This window comes from Rhamphochromis longiceps, linkage group LG20, assembly GCF_057381845.1.
Source record: "Rhamphochromis longiceps isolate RC_006_pf linkage group LG20, R_longiceps_female_GT1.1, whole genome shotgun sequence".
NCBI lineage: Eukaryota > Metazoa > Chordata > Actinopteri > Cichliformes > Cichlidae > Rhamphochromis > Rhamphochromis longiceps.
In genome coordinates, this window is record NC_140576.1 from 26890975 (window position 1) to 26913233 (window position 22259).

A 22259-nucleotide genomic window follows, 5' to 3' on the forward strand; every position below is an offset into this window, starting at 1 on the left:
CACAAAGCAGGTGGTGTCAGCTTAAACTAATCTGACATTTATTGGTCACAGGTGTATAAGTTACAACATACAGTTTGACTAATCAAGGATTTTTACGTGTAGCATCTTTTATGAATTAAGCAAAGCACACCATCAGGGAATGCTCTTGAGAGTAACTAAGCTTTTTTATAAATGAGGATCTGACGCTTTAACCCGAGGCCTCAGTTCAAAACATCACCACGTCAAAACCCACAGTGGTGCTATTAACATGACTTAAGATTCGACTTTGACTGTGCCAGTTGGTTTTTCTGTGTTTCAGGAGATGGGAACCCTAAAGAGAGCAGTCCTTTCATCAACAGCAGTGCAGCCACTAACATGGATAAGAGCCAGCAGTATGATGGCAATAACATGGCTCTGTTTGAGGTGGGCGCACTCTTCACTGCCCTGTAATATAGGTTGCTGTCCTTAATTGTTATTATTAAGGAAATGTGACTGTATATGCTTTTAAGTTGAACTTTGCCTATATTTGTACTGCACTGCAGGAAGAGATGGATACCAGTCCCATGGTTTCCTCTCTGCTCAGCACTCTGGCTAACTACTCCAACCTGCCAACGGGCAGCAAAGAGCACGAAGAGGCTGAGAATAATGAGGAGGGGTCACGTCCATCTAAAAAACCTGTCAAGGTACAGTATGTTATATATGTGACCCATTTAACCTCACTCAAAACAACAAAAACAGGTGTAAAAGTGTCAAAATACTATCATATAATATGATTAGAAAATATCATAAAACAGGGAATTCTTTACTATTTATACCTATAATGTCAAACTCCCTACATGTAATTTGAAAATAATTAATATATGTCAAATCAAATGTATCTAATAATTTTATATTAAAAAATCCAAATCCTATAATATAGGACATAATAAAGGATATTTTTATTATGACCACACCTGTTTTTTCAGGTTGTCCAAATTTAAAAATGTAAAAACATAAAAAATTTAAAAATAAAAATGTTTAGAGAATTAAATACAGGCTGGTGAAATCACATGGTAAATGAAATTGGGAGTTCTCATAGTTTAACCATTTTTATTAATGTTTAGCAATGTTTAAATATAAGTGACTATAATTTATTAATTTAAATTATCAGTAAAAGTTCATAATAGAGTCAATATTTTTCTACTTTCTTAAATTTATTCCAAATCTGCTTCAAGTGTTGCGTCACTCAACACCTCATAAAAGAACGGTATTGTTTTGTTGCAGTTTGTACACAGGAAATAAGCTTTAAATTGCATCCAAACCTTTATCATCATTTTATGGAAGATTGGAAAAGAAAGCATCAAAGACAGTTTTTAACACCAGAGATGAAATTTACTACATTAAATTATAATGTAGTAAATTTATGTTTACCTACAAATGTTTAAAGGTACCCATATGGAAAAGAAATAGTAAAAACCTATATGATTTACTCTGACAATTATGGTGTAAGTAAATTTACGGACTGCATAAATCATTTTAGTTAGTGTGTAATTTCATAGCAATTTTGCAAAGACACAAACAGTATTTCCTCATCTTTTAAAAATGCTGCACTTTTTAGAACCATATTACGGAGTCGATTAACCTTGCATTTTTACATCTTTATCTAATATTCATTATGCTGCAGTTGTTAGTCGATTGTCCTTTTATTGTACTTGCATAAATTTGATAAGGACTGTTCTCCTTACAAGGAAAAATAAATGCCATTAAACTTTGCAGGTCTATGTGACATTACAATGATGTAGCGAAGTCTACGTTCATATTTATTTATTTCACAATCACCGTTTAAACCTAACTTTCAAAAGAAGTATACAGGAAAGGAGTGTCTTCTCTTCCTAAGATCATATGGGCCAAAACGTACACTTACAATATAAGTCAGGGAAACATTGTTTGTTTTTCTTAAAATCACTTATGCAATACTTAAATTTACTTACATTATAATTATTTGTTTCCTGTTTAAACCTGACTTGTTGCCCTCTATTGTGGTGTAAGTTCAAATATTTGTAGGTAGATATAATTACAGGTGTGGGATGAATTATGGAGTGTTACTTTTTTCAAAAGCTGTTTTTCTTACAATAAATGCAATAACAGAATGACTGAACAACAAAGTAATAACTGACTTATTAGCCAGAAAAAAAGGAGTTAGTGCACTTTGTATCATAAAGTTTTTAATTTGTTATTTTGTTTTGTGTATTTTCCAGGCACCTCAGCTGGGCACTCTAATGGGAGTGTACTTGCCGTGTATCCAGAATATTTTTGGGGTAATCCTCTTCCTGCGGATGACATGGATGGTTGGGATTGGAGGCGTCTTTGGCTCGTTTATAATCGTCTTCATGTGTTGTTCTACAGTGAGTAAAACTGCAGGATTTCCTACTGTGGGGGCGCCCTGAGCCTCGCCGATCTGACTGCTGGCTGTTCAGCGTTCAAGATTAATCAGTCAACTAAAGGCACTCAGCCTATCAATCTGGAAAAAGAGTGGTTTTGCAAACATTTACAACTGATCACTGAGATATCACAACTCTAACATCAATGACAGGAAAATACCGAATACCTCCTTACTGTGAATCCAACTGTTGGGAACTATTCATGTGGATATTTGTCACATGCAACCTACCTAAACATTGTGGCAGACCTATAGATGGTATAGAAAAGATGAATGCAGCCACCGCCGGTTGTTATCATACTGTTTGTTTGGAGCCAAGCTAATTAGTAACAGTAACAAACTACAAATAGCAGAATTCAACTCACCAAAAGTTTAGTGCAGTGTCTGTACCAAAGAGAAAGCAATATTAGCCGTAAAATAGTTCCACTCAAAAAGCTCTAGAAGGCACTAACACCACAAAAGTTGATGGCTACAACTGAAAAATCACACTAGTCAGATATTTTATATAATAATTCAGTCATTATAAGGAGGGAAACAATGTTTGGAGGCCCAAAACAATGTTTAAATGTTTAAAACAAAGTTTTAAACATTTTTTAATATGTAAGTCTGTGAGAACTGACTGGGACCCAGCCTCAAGTGGCCAATACTGGAACTGCAGATTCTGGTCTTTCAGGCGGAGATTCTGCTACTTGTGCAGACCAAGCAGATGCCATGTCTATGTCCAGGGGGGAGCTAGCAAAATATTAGGCAGGTGGCTTTAATATTGTTTCTGATCAGTGTACAACAGGCTGTGTGAATGTGATTTCCATTGTGCAGCTGCTGAAGGTGACATAGTAAATCCTGATAAACTGCATTCTGCCAGTAAACCCACTAACAGGCTTTCAGCACCATATTTCTCCCTGTATGTGGGCTTAATCAACAAAGGGGCTTAAAATGTATTACATGAAATGTTTTTCAAAAAATTAGAGAAAGAAAAAGGGAAACAAGTCTTTTAAGTAAGGGAAGACACTGACCGTTGGAATCTTACTATAATTAGTTTGTGTCTAAAAATAAGGTTTAACAAACCTAAATAGATAGCTTGTCTGATTTTTGCCAGCACTTTGTTGGAAGTTTCAGGGGCGTTAAAAGGACATGTCTGGATTTCATTGGATTTCACCCACACTGACATCACTAATAGATCATGTCTGGGCTTTATAAGTATAACCTTGGACTACTAGTTGCTGTAGTAGTATGCTGTTAAACTCAAATATTAAAGAGTTAAACTACAGACAAGTACCGTAAAAGTGTATCTAACTACCGTGCTCTGCTGTAACAGACTGTAGCTGAAGTGACAGCATGTGCCTAACCAGTCATTCCTGTGAGGAATGGTTCGACATGACCAGATGAGTCAGACTTTTGTGCTGCTGGATGTTTTCTCTACCATCCCCTCATTTCATCAGTGCCTCCCTGTCAGCCTTCCTTAATTTGACTTGCCCACCTGCTGCCTTTCAGAATCCTGTAATCCCCCCCTGTTGTCTGCTGCTGTTTTCAGACCATGCTCACAGCCATCTCCATGAGTGCCATTGCGACAAATGGAGTCGTACCAGGTGAGTGGATATCAGAGGGCATGCATTAGTATGTTTGTGTGCAACAGAGCGGTGCGCTGAGCCCTGTGTGTGTTTGCGACTCACAGCTGGAGGTTCGTATTACATGATCTCTCGCTCTCTGGGGCCCGAGTTTGGCGGTGCTGTCGGAATCTGCTTCTACTTGGGCACCACTTTTGCGGGTGCTATGTACATTCTCGGCTGTATTGAAATTCTGCTGGTAAGTCGATTGAATTTTTAAATGACAGGTTTATATTGCTTTTCATGTTTTTCTTATATGCCTTCAATATAATAACAGGAAAAGCACATCTGGAGATAATAAAGGCTGAATTCCAGTTATGTTAGTTTTGGGGTCCTGTTACTGGTTCGGTCTTGTAGTTAATGTGTTAGTTAAGTGAAAGAGATCCATTATTATTTTTTATAGATGTATTTTGGCCTTTATTATTTTTATGACAGGACATGAGAGCAGACAGGTAAAGCAGGAAAGAGAACAGAGGAAATGACATCCAGGAAATTGTTCAGTGGGAAATCTGGGCCCCTGCAGAAGAGCATATGAGCTGCCCGCTCAACCCACTGAACTCTATCTGTACCCCACATGTTGTTATTTGGTTGTTTACACCTGTGATCTTCCGGCTAAATTGTCTTCAAACATTGGCTGTAAAACAGGAATCATTAGCGTACAGCATGTTCCAATAAATGATAATGAAAGGATAGCAGGCAAGAAGGGGACAGGGGGGGAAAAGCAAGGTTACTCTCCCACTTTAAACTAAATAACTCACATTCACATAGTACAGTAATTTTTAACCCAGTGAACTTTTTTTTAATGTGTTAATTTATTTTATTCTCATTGCTTTAGTGTGTTTTCTTTTCTTTATTTCCATTATTATGAAAATGATACAAATGTGCTTTGGCGAGGTAAATTGCATTATTGAAAAAATAATGCAATTGAGGAGATTTGGTGACATTTTCCTGTTTCTGCATAGTAGCTGACTGACGTTTTGCCAAACTGACAGATGATGTGGTTTCTCAGGAAAAAAAACATAAACCTATAAACACCGACTAGCCTCATGGCAAGGATTTAACAAGATGCTGTGAACATTTCTTTGAGATTTTGGTCCATATTGATATCACAGCATCGCACAGTTGCTGCTGATTTCTTAGCTGCACATCCAGGATCCAAATCCGTTCCACCACATCGCAAAGAGTCCAAACAGTTTGAGATTTAAGTCTTCTGAGATCCTGCTGGACACAGCAATCAGAAAATGGAAACACTATCATCATTTATGATGTGACACGGTCCATTCATTTACTAAAGTGTGTCAAAAAATACTTGCACTATTACAGCACCGCCAGCAGCGGCAGCAGCAGCCTGAACTTTAATACAGGGCAGGTTGGATTGATGTTTGCATGTTGCTTTCATGTTGCCCAATTCTGACCCTAAGATCTCAATGTTGCAGAATAAATCAAGACTCATCAGACCAAGTAGTGTTTTTCCAGTATTGTCCAAGTTTTCAGTTTCCTGTTCTTAGCCGACAGGAGGAGAAGAGACACCTGTTGTGAAGCAGTTCAAAAGTCACTTAAATCACCATATGTCCCCATTCCGATGCTTAGTTTGAGCTTCAGCAGCCCATCTTGGCCATACCTACATGTCTCAATGCACTGAGCTACTGTCATGTGATTGGCTGATAACATATTCGTGTTAATACACAGTCACCAGGTGTACGTAATCAAGTATTTATAACATTATAATGATAATGTTTTGCTTTTTTAGAACTAAAAGGATAAATAATAAAATGTGTTTTTATATATCGCATGACGTTGTTTTTTATTAACAAAAAAATAATTTGCATAAACATATTTATATGTAGATTCTCTACAATACTTCTGCAAACTTTGTCTTATTCTTCTCACCCACTCTAACCCTGTCTTCCTCCACTAATTTGTCTCTTTCAGATTTATATTGTTCCCCAGGCAGCCATCTTTAAGATTGAGGGCCTGGAGGGCCCCGAGGCAGAAGCAGCATTGCTCAACAACATGCGAGTGTACGGCACTATTGTGCTGAGCTTGATGGCACTGGTGGTGTTTGTGGGGGTCAAATATGTCAATAAGTTGGCACTGGTCTTCCTGGCCTGTGTCATACTTTCTATTCTGTCTGTCTATGCTGGAGTCATCAAGACTGCCATTGACCCCCCTGTGTTTCCGTAAGTGACTCTTTATTCACTGGTACAAATCCATAATGATGTCGAATTATCCTACGTGACAGGTATGCCCTGGGCTGGTTGTCTTTGCAGCGTCTGTCTGCTAGGAAATCGAACTCTTCTTTCTAAAGGATATGATGTCTGCGCAAAGGTCATTGAGATAGACAACGAGACTGTCACCACCAAACTGTGGAGGAGCTTTTGTGATTCGGAGTACCTCAATGCCACTTGTGACGAATACTTCAACAATAACAATGTTACAGAGATACAAGGTATTCCAGGGGTCACTAGTGGCATCCTGGCAGGTACATTTTTCAGTGTAAACCACCTTCTGTTGGGTTCTTGGCCAACCACAGTTCAGTATGTATTAAAGATTAAATTCCTAAACTTGGTCTCTCTTTCTCTCAGAGAACCTGTTTGGTAACTATCTGGAGAAAGGGATGATTCTGGAAAAGCGTGGACTTGTATCCGACGTGGATCCAGACAGTCCCACAACGAGCTCAAACCGCTACGTTCTTGCAGATATCACCAGCTTCTTCACTCTGCTGGTGGGAATTTATTTCCCATCTGTCACAGGTTAGTCCCAGGAAGGCACACTAAAGAGGTCCATTATGCTTTGTTTTTTTGTTTGTTGTTTTGTTTGTTTGTGTGTGTTTTTTTTTTTATCATAGGTGTCTGGAAAACTCCTCTAACTCGGGTCAAATAACTGCATGTAATATGCACCAGACCCTGCAGTTCTCTTAATGCCTGCTCGGAAATGTTAGAAATTGTTTTGGCTTTGTCTAACCACTTTAACCACTTTCCTGCTTAGCAGACAGCAGTTTCTACTTAGACAGTTTACTTTGTTTTCAGGTGTGAGAGATGGTGGTTGCAAATAAATGTTAATGGGGGTTTTTTTTATGCTCGCCGGATGTATAAATGGGAAAATATTTGCTTACAAGTTCTCCGTGCCAGTTTGTTGTTGTTTTTTGGTGACCTGTCAGTCTCGAGTTCACAGTTTGTTTTTGCTGCCCTCCAGTGGCCAAAGAAAACAGCACCTTTAACATGACTGAAGTCAGTAAAGTGCTTAGTATTCCATAAAGGTGGAAGTTAGTAATTACCCTTTATATCCTCTGAAAACCTGAGTCTGATTATTATAATATTATCAAGTCACAACTCTCCCGATTATTTAACCTTCTGCTCAAAGGTATCATGGCTGGCTCCAACCGCTCCGGAGATCTGCGTGACGCTCAGAAGTCAATCCCTATCGGCACCATCGCAGCCATTAGCACCACGTCAACTGTGTGTATCCTTCAGTGAACCAAGGCCGGTTAAAAATAAACATTAATATAACTTTTCACAAGTTATTGTTACCTTTTCTACCTTTTCGGTCGTGTGGTCCTTATCAGCTTTTTTTACCCAGACATGTCCTGTGTGGTGCTGTTTGGTGCTTGTATAGAAGGAGTCGTCCTAAGAGACAAGTAATTCTACTTCTATTAAATTAAATTTTGGACCGTTATACTCCGAAAATGTTTGTAGTTTGAGGTTTGTGCCTTAATATTATTGTAAACTGGGCACATGTGTGACAGCAAAATGTTTGACAGGCCCAATAAAAAGTCAGAAAGGAAGAATGTAGGGAATACAGACCTGCACAGGTTGCTAACAATTTTAACAAATGTGTAGCTTCAGTTTAATAATAGTGCATTTCACTATGTGCAGCAATAAGTGAGTACATTACACTTTACAAAATTAAACATTTAGCACAGCTTCAGACTGCTTGCAGTTGTGTTTATCTGAGGAGTTATTTTCAGTAAAAATCAGAAACACTGAATCACAGCTGAGTCTAAAACGATGCTCTCAGTCATCTGTTAGCAGAACTCAGCTGTTCACTGTTTGTACCTGACTGAGCACAGGTTGGTCGAACATTTGCATTCACTGTGTTAACGCAGGAGCTCTGTCTTCATGTTCCTGCAGGTTTGGCGAAGGGGTCAGTGGCAACCTTGTAATAGGTACGCTGGCATGGCCGTCCCCGTGGGTTATTGTATTTGGCTCCTTCTTCTCCACCTGCGGAGCGGGACTTCAGAGTCTGACAGGAGCTCCCCGTCTCCTCCAGGCCATCTCAAGGGATGGCATCATCCCCTTCCTTAGAGTGAGTACAGAAATCTATCTCTGTCTTAAATACAGACCTCTCAGAGCTTCCAACTGAGCCAGAAATGTTGTGGGGACTTGAAGATATTCTTGTCCCCACTCTAGGCTGTTATAGTTGACTAAAACTAAACAAAAAACTGAAACTAGATGTGAAAAACATTTTAGTTAACTAAAATAAAAAAAATTAAAACTAACTGACACTATTTTGTGAACTTGTGAAAACTGACAACTAGACATATTTATTGAAACCGAAACATATCCTCCATACAACAATAATTTATAACAACTAAAACTAAGACTTAATCTAAAAGAAACTAAACTCAAACTAAAACTGAAGACACAATTATTAATAATTGGTAAATATGACATTATTTATTTGTATGTCACTTGTGTTGTTGCAGATCTTTGGGCACGGTAAAGCCAACGGGGAACCCACGTGGGCGCTTCTACTGACAGCTAGCATCTGTGAGATTGGCATCATCATAGCCTCTCTGGATTCAGTCGCACCAATCCTCTCCATGTATTGCTCACCGATAAACACAACAACTAAAGCAAAGATTCTTTTTTGTGGTTTCTGTTCTTACTGTTTTCTCTCTTTCCCTTCATCTGTTTCTTTAGGTTCTTCTTGATGTGCTACATGTTCGTCAATCTCGCCTGCGCCCTGCAGACGTTGCTGAGGACCCCAAACTGGAGACCCAGATTTAAGTTCTACCACTGGTGAGTTTGTGGGTCAGAGTATGAAAGCTTTCTAAAAACTCTTGCATGTGTTTTATAATCTGAAATTTACATTTACTTTGACATGTACTTTGAGTTTCCACACCAAAATGCATGTTGGTGTTCATTGTGTGTAGCAAATATAAATTTATGTATTTATATCAAAATATATTATTATTTAAAGCTTTGCACATCCTTTTTTAAAATAAAATGTATTTTAAATACTGGATCATTTGCAGTCATATTTAAGTTTGCAGTCTTTTTCCTCGGTGCTGTTGCTGACACATTGCTGCTTTTCTTTGCATATTGATATTGCCTGTTGATCATTTTAACACTGAAAACACTGGCAGAGATGTGTATCACATAATGTGTTTATACTTGCAGTAGATGTGATTCAAACATGCATAAAATTCTTTAACTATCCCAAAGATATCATAGATATTCATCACATATGGTGCGAGGATTTAAGCTCTGCTTAAAGACAGATTCTGGATTTGATGTAAAGAAACCACCCCTGTGAGAATCTCCATAAAAAGACCTGAAGTTTGTGTGTTTGTCTTCCACGATGAGCTTAAAAATTTCTTGTTTCCATTAATCAGCCAGTTGTGTGAAGCTGGCAGAACTCTGGGTTTGACTAAACATGACGTCCTGTCCCCTGCAGGGCTCTGTCTTTCCTGGGTATGAGCTTGTGCTTATCACTCATGTTCATGTGTTCCTGGTATTATGCAATTGTGGCTATGGGCATCGCCACCTGCATCTACAAATACATTGAGTTCTGTGGGTAAGAAATAATAATTTGTTCAATGATCATTTGAGAAAGGATTCTTTGATAAAAGTCACAGAGTAGTCTATTTTTTATGTATCTGGATGCTGTAGGTATGACCAGAGCTAATAATTTAATGTGCTTTGAGACAGAGCTGAGAAGGAGTGGGGTGATGGGATACGTGGGATCTCGCTCAGCGCTGCTCGCTTTGCTCTGATGAGGCTGGAGGAGGGACCACCACACACAAAGAACTGGAGGTCAGCTCATCTTTAATAGAGCTGGTTGGCTTTTGCCTGTGATTATCACTGACTGATTTTGTTTGTTATTAGGCCTCAGATCCTGGTCCTAGTGAGCATGGACGCTGAGCAAAACATCGAGCAGCCTCGTCTTCTATCTCTGACCAATCAGCTAAAAGCTGGGAAGGGTCTGACTATTGTTGGCACCTGTGTTCAAGGAACCTTCCTTGACAATTACACTGAAGCTCATAAGGCAGATCAGGTCTGTTACTCTTTAACACACACTTAAACTTCTGACACATGCACAGAAGAATCGCCACTTTCTCTAACAGCTGCGCCTGCCCTCTATCTGTGTCCCTGCAGTCGTTGCGTAAGTTGATGGAGACAGAGAAAGTAAAGGGCTTCACTCAGGTCGTCATCTCCTCCAACCTCAGAGATGGAACATCCCACTTGATTCAGGTTGGAGGACTTGGAGGTCTGAAGCACAACACGGTGATGGTCAGCTGGCCCCGTAACTGGAAACAGCCTGAGTGCCACCAGGAATTTAGGAACTTCATTGGTAAGTTATCAAGTGAAATAGAAGCTCTCTTAGTTGTTAATAAACATCAGCATCAAATATTATACCAAATACCAAATCAGGGGCATTGAAAAAGTTTGGTAAAAAAGATAGGTAATCCTTTGCTCTGCCCCCCATCGGGTTACTTTTCTCCTGTTCCTCTGTAGAGGTGGTTAGAGAGACAACTATAGCCAGTATAGCCTTGTTGGTTCCTAAGAATATTTCCAGCTATCCATCCAATGGAGAGCGTTTCACTGAAGGCCACATTGACGTGTGGTGGGTTGTCCACGATGGAGGCATGCTAATGCTTCTGCCTTTCCTCTTGCGCCAGCATAAGGTGAGGAACAAGAAACTGTGGATTCTTTTCACTTAAATGAGCACAAGTTAAGTGTGATAGTAGTGTGTTTGGAAAAAAAAAACACTGTCTTCGAGGCACATTGGTTACGTCGTTATCGTTTTTTTTCTTGCTATAGGTGTGGAGGAAGTGCAAGATGCGTATTTTCACTGTAGCTCAGATGGATGACAACAGCATCCAGATGAAGAAAGACCTCATCACCTTCCTCTATCACCTGCGCATTGACGCCGTAGTGGAAGTGGTTGAGATGGTGAGAGATTTGTCTGGCACATATTCTGTGCTCACAAACAAATCCTGCCAGGAGCGGCCTAAAAGAACAGTTTCTCGAAGGATCCCTTTTTTTGCCGTTATTCCAAAGTAACACATGGATTTCATGTGACGTGTGTTTTTCCTTTACAGCATGACGGTGACATCTCAGCCTATACCTATGAGAAGACACTGATAATGGAGCAGCGATCACAGATCCTCAAACAAATGCATCTGACCAAGAATGAAATGGAGAGAGAGGTAAGCCAGGAACCTTCATACTATCTGTAACCGGAAAAACAAATTTAATTTTAGCTACGTTGACAGCCAAAGCACTGTTTCATTATCACTATGGGCATTAAATATCCGCTCTGGGGAAAGGAACTGCTTCATGATGAGGTATCTGTGTCTGTACATGTTTAGACTGATTTGCAGATAGAAAAAAATGAACTCCAGTGGGAATATAGGAATCAGATGATGTTTTTTGTTTGTTTGTTTTTCTCACAGATCCAGAGCATTACAGATTCATCCCGTGGGTCCATACGGCGTAAAAATCCATCTGCCTTGCGGTCACAGCGAAGCGCTGAGGAGGGAGCTGGTGCAGCAGAAAAACTAGAAGAGGAGGTAAAGCTGATCCAGTGTGTAATGTACAGTACTTCTGTCCTCACTTCCTTCAAACACCTGTTGCATTTTATGCCAGGTTTTAGTTTTTCTAGTTGCTGCTCAATTATTCCTTACAGTTCACTGATCAAAAATCCACCTTTTCTGACAAGCGTCTCTTTTCTCTGTATCACCCGCTCATGTGATGGTGTTTGTCTGTCAGCCTGGGGCCGTCTCCAACCCAAAACAGGTACAACTGAGCCACAGCAAGAATGTCTCCACACCAACCAGCCCCACAAGCCCCACGTCCCCTGCTGCACCTGCAGGTGGTGCTGTCGTCTGGCCCGACAACAAGGGTGCGGAAAAGGAGAAGAGCCTCCTAACAGCGACCTCGGAAGCGGGCAAAGACTTCTTCAACATGAAGCCGTGAGTGATCTGTCAGCTTAATTTAGCTCAGCAATCCTGCACAGGAAACGGGCATCGCACCCAGGATAGTAAGATCAGCCAGAGTTTTAAAAGTGACCGTCTAAACTTGTGCAAACATGCTGAGAAAAACAGCTGTGATCCATCAGGGCATGGATGTGTGGCCTCTGGGATGTCTGGCAGCAGGATGTTGGGCCCTCTGGGTCTTGTTGGTTGTGGTGTGGTGTTTCTGTGTAACAGGCTTGTTCTGGCACATCCTCTGAATGTTTAATAGGATCGAGTTTGGAAGAGTTAACGCCAGTATGAGTCACGTTACCAGTAACTGTAATGTTGTAGCTAATCCAAATGACCCACACAGTCATTTGTAAATATTTGTGCGTATCGACCCATGTCACAGGACTTAAAGCAACACTGTGGCAAACAAAACTTTGAACTTAACAGTGACATGAAAAAGAATTAGTTCTGCAGTTTATTCGTCTTCTGTCACATGATCGTCAATCGTGGTGTGAGAGCATTTCTTTCATTTCATCTAATTCATAATTGCACACCAAATTACTGTCATGTTTTGTGTATTTGTAGTTCAGTTAAATTTAATTTATACAGTGTCAGTTGACAACATCACCGTTAGCCTAAGGTGCTTTATATTGTGAGGCATATTCCTTCAGCAATGCTCAGTCACACTAGGGAAAATAGGGGTAATCTTACTGTGAGAGGGTACAATGAAATTGCTATCTTGTTGCCTTTGAAACAGTTGCTTTGAAGAAGAGCACCAGATGTGGCAATCACTCGTAACTTCAGGGCCTCACTGATAAAACGGCAATAAGAATGAGTCAGCCTGCTATCAGTTTGCAGTTGACAGGGTTCAAATTTGGAAATACATGCAATATGTTTTATGGTAATACAACAATGAACTGTGATGTTGGCTACATACACAGAAATTCACATTACTTACATCAGAGTCCAGAAAGCATGTTGTGTTGGAAGCCTACATAAATGTATCCACAAATAGTGGCTATAATCTGCAGTGACATGCACGCAGAAACTTTGCATTTATGCGCCCCAGGGTGGCTGTGGCTACAATGTAGCTTGCCATCACCAGTGTGTGAATGGGTGGATGACTGGATATGTAAAGCGCTTTGGGGTCCTTAGGGACTAGTAAAGCGCTATATAAATACAGGCCATTTACCATTTATTTACCATATAAGAGTATAACCATAATGCAACTAGTTGTGTCGAGTCCCTTATTGCAAAGGGACATATTGTAGATGAGTGGCACTCATCTGCTCATCTCACAGACTCAGACTGACAATCTGTCTGTATTTATAAATGATGTGATATCCCATCCAGTCACCTTGATATTAAAAGTTGCAACAGGTGTTTATAGGTGTTACATGCTCAAAATCACAGTGTATATCCATATTAGGACATTAAAAACTACTACAGTCTTCTGTTCACTTCTAAAGATGCTCAGTCAATATAAAAGATTTAACCACCAATAAATGTAGCCTTCTGTGTGACCATATATTGTTTCCTTCTACACATGCTCCAGGGAATGGGAGAACTTGTAAGTATTTTCATTTTTAGACACCGTGAGTTGAGCTGAGCGATCGATTTAAAAATGAAACCTGCTGTGACCCAATGTTTCCTGCCTCAGGAACCAGACGGACGTGAGGCGTATGCATACAGCAATGAGGCTCAATGAGGTCATCACGAAGAAGTCCAAGGAGGCAAAACTTGTCCTGCTCAACATGCCGGGACCACCAAAGAACCGTGTGGGCGAAGAAAACTGTATCCTACATCTCACATACTGTTCGTCATATGTCTTAGTTCAGTTCACATCATCATTTTACTTAAGGATAAATTATTCATCTTGCAGTTTCAAAGAAAGTGCTTTATAGTAAAAGGAAATTATAATGGGCCGGGCTTTCTGCTTCAGGCTCACTCGTTGACTTTTCTTTAAGCAGAGGGTTGAAAGAGGCACAAACATCGTTACTTAGAACTGTAGAAGGAGAGTAATATTTGGTGCTGTCAGGAGATAAGGTGGAGGAGGTGCAGACTATAGATCAGGAAGGCCAAAGCTCAGAGCAGGACATACCAGCTTTCAATGATCCTAGGTAAGGGCAAAATGACAATGTCTGAAGTCCATTATGGAAAAGAAGTAACGGGTAAGCTACAACTCTGGAAGTAAGGGATTTGCTGCATGGCAGTTTATCCCAGGAAAACTAGGTCCCCTTCCAGTATTCTGAATAAAGTCTTTTCTGCCTATTTCAGCCCTCTGTTTCCTGTGATCTGCGTACAAAGAGAACCATATTTGTTACACTGAAAGCTCTAGGATTACCTCGCTAATCCATTAATCTCATTTCATAGTGCACCCCTCAGGAGACCACAGCTTTTGTCTTAGTGTTTTGCTCTTTGTTTAGGTTTGCTTTCAGTCAGTGTTTGGTTAATGTTTGGTATTAAAACTACTTGTCAAGATTTTTTTAAAGATCGTGGTTTGGATTAAAGGAAAGATTTTGCCCTGCACTATAAGAATTGACGCTTAGGAGCTCAGTCTGTCCAGTCAGTGATGCTGATTGGTACTGATAAAGGGTCTATACTGTGTGTCTGTTGAGGTCCCAGTATCAAAGGACACTTAGGCATCTCTGACACTCAAGCAACAAAAATTCAGTATATGGTACCCTGGGAATGAGGACATACTGCTTATTTTAATTATTTCTCACTTGAAATAGGAGTCATGCTGCTCGCATCATCGAATCATCATCTTTCTCCCATCTATGTGACCCTTTGACAAGGCGTCTGCATGATAAACAAATTATGTTGTAATAAATGAACGAAAGAACGAACGAAAGCATGAATCTTTGGACTCAAACTAGTAGAAATAAATATATTACTGTAAAAATTACAGAAAAAGTTCTGGTAGTTATTGTACAGGCTGTCATAATTATAAAATGGAAAGAAAGCATTTTTCTGTTAGCATGAAGTAAAAGGGTAGTAAAAGGGTAAGTGGGGTAAAACATCAAGTTAACTTGAAGAATTTTGTTTTTGCACAGCATTGGTGAAAATTGTAGTCTGAGTCCATGTAGTCTGAGCATGATGTAAGCTGCTGCACGTTCCTTAAATATGTACGGTAGTCCTTTCACTTCACTAAGATGAAAATGGACCTTTGCGTCACATAAAGTTAGCGAATGACCAGAAGAATATGGAAAGAAAAAAACTCCTTGACTGCGATTGTTTCCCAGACATGGAGTTTCTTGAGGTGCTCACTGAAGGTCTCAATCGGGTCCTCCTGGTGCGTGGAGGTGGACGCGAAGTCATCACCATCTACTCTTGAACTGCCTTCGTGAGCTCACAACAGCACATACATGGACTCTGCCCTCTCCTCCCTTCTCACACATCCATTCTGTCACCTGCCACCACACGTTGTACTCAGAGTTTTCAGGTGAAATACTATGTAGACTCAGCTGAATGAGGTTCCAGGTAACCTGTAGAGTACATAGTACACAGAATCGTGCACTCCAGTGATTAACTTGAGTACATAGTTGTTATCACCCAGGTCATTGTTCTCGACTCATCAGGTCAAGAACAGTTCAACAGTTTTAGACATTTTAATTACAAACACAAGAGACAACTGTAAGTTTTCCTGATAAAGTAGAAGTTTGCCAAATATTAAAATCAGCTTTGTAGTCTAAGTGCTTTCCATTTGGCTTTATGTCATTGCTTTACCACTTCTATTTATTTTCTGTCATGTAGTATTGATGTTATTTATATATTTATTCACATGACAAGTTGTGTTTTTTCTGTTTTTTTTCTGTTTTTGTTCCTAGTGTGGTTATAAATATTTAAAAAAAACAGTGGGATCAAATTGATTTGTGACAGGTATGGACTCCTAAAATAGTGTGTTATCTGTGTTATCCTTTGTTTTGTGACATTAGAAGCACTAAAATAGATTATTAAATAAATCAACATTTTATACATTTTTATTTCAGTTTTTTTTTCATTGTGTGTTTGAGGGAAAAAAGATTTTTAAAGAAAATGTAAAGATTTTAGAGAAGACATATATTTAAAAAGAGCATCTCTAAATGCACACCACATCAAACCTTGAAGGCAGTAGCAGACCACTCCTGGCAGCTAAGAATAGGACACTGAGGCAACAATTTATACAGGGTCACAAAAATTGGACAATACTTGAAAAAAAATCATGTTCTGATGAATCTCAATTTCTGTTTCAACGTTCAAGTGGTAGAGTCAAAATTTGGCATATTTCTTTTCCAACTATTTATTTATGAGTGACTTATGTATGTATGTATGTATATATATATGTATATATTGTACTATTCTTAGTTAGTGTATTGTCTGTCTTGTCTTAATGTTGGTTTAAAATGGAGCACTGTAACAAAAAATAATTTCCCCCAGGGATCAATAAAGTATTCTGATTCTGATTCTGATTCTGATAAACAACAAGAAGGAATGGTTTCATCCTGCCTTGTCTTAATGGTTCAGGCAGCTGGTGGTGCTGTTATACATTTAGGGCCCTTAATATCATTGAACCCCACAGCCTACCTGAGTATTGTTGCTGACCATGTCCATCCCATTATGATCACAGGGTACCCATCCTCTGATGGCTGCTTCCAACGGGAAGTTTAGATCATCTTAAACTGGATTCTTGAATATGACAGTGAGCTCACTGCATTCAGAATCTCCTCACCATCACCAAATCTCAGAACACATTTGGGATTTGCTGGAGCAAAATCTTTGAGGAACGTTCCCGGTGCCATGCTACATTTATGCCACAAAGAATTGTTACATTCACAGAAGGCTGTTTGCTAGTATTTACCAGACAACCAAGCCAGCAGACTAACTCTCTGTTGGCTTTAATAATTACCTGACAGACAGGAGAACAGCATTGATCTTCTTGTATAGATCTCAGCAAGAGACAAAAAATAAGAGCAGCTCCCAAAATGTTAAACATATGTTTATCAATTAAATTTGCTATTGTGCTTATGCAGGCCAAATGAAAATGTGAAGGAAATAGCTGTTATATTAAAAAGGCAGAAAATCTAGAGTGACAAATAGAAGATATATTGAAGAATTGGAGAAGGTACATGTTAAACTTTTAGTATGACTTAGGCATTAAATATCCTGACTATCAGAAGATGGGCATTTTGTGTGTGGCCATGTATATAAAATATATTTAAATCTCTTTGAGTATGCTTTAGTCATTTTAATTATTTAATGGCATAGACATGAAGTTTTTGGTAGAGCTTTTGACTTGTTAAACTCAAACAATTTTGTAAAACTTTAGTAAGATAGGGCCATTTCCCCAGAATGTGCATAGTTTATAATGTCAGTATTGAAACAGTGTTTTCAGCAATGATAGTTCTTTTCTCCAAGTATGTATGTAGGCTATACAGTACACAGAGAATTTGATATTAGTTGAGTTTTTCCTCTTGACCTAATGGTTTTGTACAGAAATTTATACACAAAGACATAAAGAAAATTAGCCTAAGGGTTTCAAAAAGTTGTTTTAGTTCTCCTCTGATTTATTGTAAATATGTTATTGATTCTGTAGCACATCCATAAAACCTCGTAATTACTTTCTGTTTGGTTAATATTGATGCAGTATGACACTAATAAAGTCAATTAAAGTTTGAAAGTGATTGCTTAGAGACAGGCCTGTGCAATCTTGTAATCAAAAGTGACAGTGACCACCCAGAAGTTGAGGGTTTTGCAAGTTCAACCTATACGCAGCCACTTGGTCACTGCAACTATTTGCAATCAGTCGCTGAAAGTAAAAATTCAATGCAATCACTGGGCATCAAGCAACCAAATGGGTGATGTCCTAGTTTTACTTTAGTGCAACTGATCAGTTACAACTTAACATGCCCAGAGCCAGCACATAATGAAGACCACTCATCTAATTCAGTTTAGTTTCCCTGAGGAATACCATAATAGGAAATTCTTGCTGAGGACTGCATGCTGCACAGCCAGTGATTCTTGCTGATGACAATCCTCTCTGTGTGTAAGAGCAGCAATACATTGTAGCCAGTCTGAGGTTAAGCCTAAACTTCAATAGCTGCATTTTTTCCATGATAACTTTTTCATTTATCTTTGATTTAGCTAGTGGTTGTTTTCACCGTGTTATAGCAGTGCTTTTTGGCTCAACGAAAACTTGGAAGTGAACAGGATCCAGACAGTCCGCCCTTTTATCAGCCTTTACGATGAAAATCAGCTTGTGATTTGATTATTGGTTGTTGTTGTTGTTGACTGTGTCAAGATGCAGTGCTAAAAATCTAAGGGTGCATATTTCCATTTCCACCATGGATAAAATTGCACTCTATTCCTGCTGACTAAGACTGAACATCAGATATTTTGGAGTAAATATCTAACTATCCAAATTTCAAGGGATGATTAATGCTTAACTTTCCTGACACCTATAATGTTTAACTCCCTAAATAACTTAGCATTTAATAATTACATTTCTGAGAATCTTTGAAACTTAACTTGATTCTCTCTGTCCTCTCTCTGTGCAAAAGCAGCAGTATATTCATTGAAGATATTTTGAGGTGAAACTTAAACTTGATTAGTTTCTCTCCATTATATGGTGGCTGTGTGCATCTTAGTCTAGTGTACACAAGATTTAAAAAAAGAAAGGTTTCAGCTTCAGGGGCTCTGTAGTACAGCCCTCAATGTTTCCAAAACTGAAAAGCGTGAGTGCAAAACTATATAATAACTAGCAAAAACAACAAAAACGGAAATTATTTTTGAGACATATTACGGTTGCAGGGCATTGTGGGTGACTACAGTATGCAGGAATTTAGAGTTACATTTTTAGAAGTTTCATGGATAGAGAGAGTGTGTAGCTGTGTGTGTGTTTGACACCTGTGTTTGTGTGTAGAGCATGTTGAAGTGTGACACAGCGACATGACGGGACATTTGTAATACACATCTGTGATTTTAGTTGTAGGGATAACAACTGTCATGTGTCTCAGTACAGGTTTTATAGATTTATAGGTTTAAGACACTTCGTTTTATCTACCATGTGCACAATCATATCGTGGTTTAAAGAAAAAATTTTGTATGTAAAAACAAAATCAAATGTTGGCACAAGATTAAAGTAATTTTAATAAAACAGTTGAAATATTTGTCATCTTTTCTAGTGCATCTCCTTTTGGCCAGAGTTCTTATAATTTGGGATTTTCTACATAGTTTTTAATCCAATTGCATTTTGACTTTTTTGTTTTTAATTCAGTTCAGTTTCGGTTCATTTTCAGTTTAGTTTTCATTGTTTGAAAATGTTTATTTTCGGTCTTTTTAATTAATAATGAGGAGGGCACATATCAAAGGCAAGATTTAATGTATATCTATAAATTTATGTGGATGCACTCAGACTCCTGGAACAAAAAATTGCAGAACATGAGTCACATCTGGAACATTTTGGCCGTGCACCAGCTGTTGTCCATCAGCTGGATCATGCAAGCAGAATTATCCTTTAATCCTGGAGGGCATGAAAATTTAATTACTTAAAAGAATATTTAATTTACAGAGTGTGACTAGAAGTTAAACATTCTGTGTGTTACACCCGTAACACCGAGACTCACTTTTTTTCAGAAATGGGACTTTCAAATAGATTTTTTTTTTTTCATCTGTTACAGGGTACATGAAAGCTGTGGGAAAACAGAGGGTTTTCAACACACAGAAGAAAAGAGAATGCTGACTTTGCATGTCTTAATAACATGAGCAAAGTCCACATAGTGGCATTTCCCGGGGAGGAGAATATTGATGTGTTTCAGTGGGTTTACCAGTGCCTTTGACCTTCCTTATCTAAACAGAGTTAAACCAGGGTGCAAAACAAATGACTGTCACTCGCTCTAAAGAGCTGTCAGCATGAAGAAACAATCGACTAGTCTTCGAGTGCGGTTACCTGTGTTTGTGTTCATCGCAGAGGTGATTATTGTTGCCTTGTATTCAGCATTTGTTACATATGATGAAGAGGCTGATGCCAAATTTCAGACTAATCAGACCAACCCTATGCACAATGCAGTGTACAGGAACTACCCTTTCTTTATAGACATACACTTCATGATATTCGTGGGTTTCGGGTGCCTGCTGGCATTTTTCCGATTCTATGGCTTTGGGGGGATGGTTTTCAACTTCCTCACAGCTACTTTTGCCATCCAGTGGGCCATTCTGGTGCAGGGCTACTTCCAGTTTAGCCATGATGGTAAGATCCACCTCGGAGTGATCAATCTCATAAATGCAGAGTTTGCCTGTGCTGTGGTGCTGATATCGTATGGGGCAGTGCTGGGGAAGACCAGTCCTTTGCAGATACTGGTAATGGCTCTGCTGGAGGTTCCTGTGTTTGCCGTCACAGAATGGGTTGTGCTTAAGTATCTGAAGATCAATGATGCAGGAGGCTCCATTCTCATCCATCTCTTTGCCTGCTATTTTGGCTTGGGTGTCACTTTTGTGCTGTACAGGCCTAGTCTAAATGAAGGCCACGCAAAGGAGAACACAAGTTACCATTCTGACATCCTGTGTCTAATGGGGACCTTGTTCCTCTGGGTGTTCTGGCCCTCCTTTAACTCAGCTTTAGTCCTGAAAGGAGACGATCAGCACAGGGCTATCCTCCACACTTTCATTGGACTAAGTGCCTCTACACTTACAGCCTTTGCACTCTCTGCTATGCTGAATAAAAATGGCAAGCTTACCATGGCTGATATTCAGAACGTGACCCTGGCTGGAGGTGTGACAGTCGGGGCATCTGTGGATATGATGATATCACCTGTAGCTGCATACGCTCTGGGTGTAATAGGGTGTATTGCATGCATGTTGGGCTACAAGTATTTGAGCCCCATCTTGGCGCGACGTTTGAGAATCCAAGATCAGTGTGGCATTCACAACTTGCATGGACTAACCGGACTTATATCCTGCACTGCAGGGATATGTGCCATACTGACAGCTAGTGAGGAGGTTTACGGCCCTAGTTTCTATGAGATCTTTGCCCACAGAGCACCAGTGGAAGGGGACCCCAAGCTACAAGAGCTACGGATGGTGATTCCCGGTTTAAAGGCAGGTTTGGGGAGGACTGCCCAAAAACAGGCTCTCTTCCAGGTTGCAGCTATATTCTCCACCATAGGACTGTCAGCGCTGGGAGGCATACTCACAGGCTTTCTCTTGAGGCTGCCATATTTTGCATCTCCGTCTGACGATTTCTGTTTTGATGACAAGCCATTTTTTGAAGTTCCTCCTGACTATGATTCACCAGTCAGACTTAAACACAGCAACACAAATAGTGTAGAAGACTCTACTGTGTGATGCTCAGCAGCCAAGGACTGTCAGTGCATTTAACTGGCATGATACAGGAAATATATATAAATGAGGCTATGTTATTGTTTGAGAGTAAAGAAAATTATTGCAATGATGGAAATATGTGTTATAGTAATTTTTTATTCTTTTTTTATATTAATTTCATTGTAAATGATATTTCACTAGTGATCACAGTGATGATACGGTCCAGCACAGCCTTATATTGATGGTCATTATGTTATTCGTTTCCATGTATGTAAACATTTGAGAAACTGTGTGTTAAAGAGCAAATTAGACATTGTTGTTTTTTCTACAAACCTTTGTAACCTTTGTAATATTACTAATTAATGGTCTACGGGGGAACAAGATAAACAGCTTAGAGCAGCAGTGTCTATATTTATTAACAGAAACTCACCTGGGGGCCAACATTTCTTCTTGCCTTTTTGAAACATAAATATTGTGCTTTTTTCAATAACAGAAGAGTTCTCATTACTGTGATCATGTGTGTTTAAGCCTTGACAAAATAAATCTACTTTTCATTCACATATGGAGAGAAAATAAGAAGATCAAGCTGTCTGGAATAACTAAAACTTCAGTGAAGCTGCTTAATTTCAGTATCTCAGGCTAAATTTAAAAGAGACTCACTATTCTGTGTATTGTCTGAGCGTATAAAACTTTATACATTCATTGGCTGCACTGCATGGTGCTGCCACTATTAGGTACAAATTAAAATAACACTTTATTAATTCTGTTT

The 22259-nt window shown here is 39.2% G+C and overlaps 1 protein-coding gene and 1 pseudogene across 1 annotated transcript; both read left to right on the top strand.

Annotated features, from left to right (window-relative positions):
- Window positions 1-297: 297 nt before the first annotated feature.
- On the top strand, window positions 298-16496 carry slc12a5b (solute carrier family 12 member 5b). Its single transcript, XM_085393689.1, has 25 exons — window positions 298-402; window positions 522-662; window positions 2217-2363; window positions 3930-3984; window positions 4071-4201; window positions 5935-6182; window positions 6273-6484; window positions 6588-6755; window positions 7366-7464; window positions 7582-7639; window positions 8133-8307; window positions 8708-8826; window positions 8925-9023; window positions 9682-9801; window positions 9936-10040; window positions 10113-10281; window positions 10383-10578; window positions 10743-10912; window positions 11049-11180; window positions 11330-11437; window positions 11684-11800; window positions 12000-12202; window positions 13749-13763; window positions 13854-13987; window positions 15439-16496. Exons 1-25 carry the CDS (start codon window positions 355-357, stop codon window positions 15528-15530), a joined length of 3261 nt encoding a protein of 1086 aa, XP_085249815.1. The 5' UTR covers window positions 298-354; the 3' UTR covers window positions 15531-16496.
- A 3580-nt stretch (window positions 16497-20076) lies between these two features.
- LOC146645490 (ammonium transporter Rh type B pseudogene) lies at window positions 20077-21616 on the top strand (annotated as a pseudogene).
- The last annotated feature ends 643 nt before the right edge of the window (window positions 21617-22259 follow it).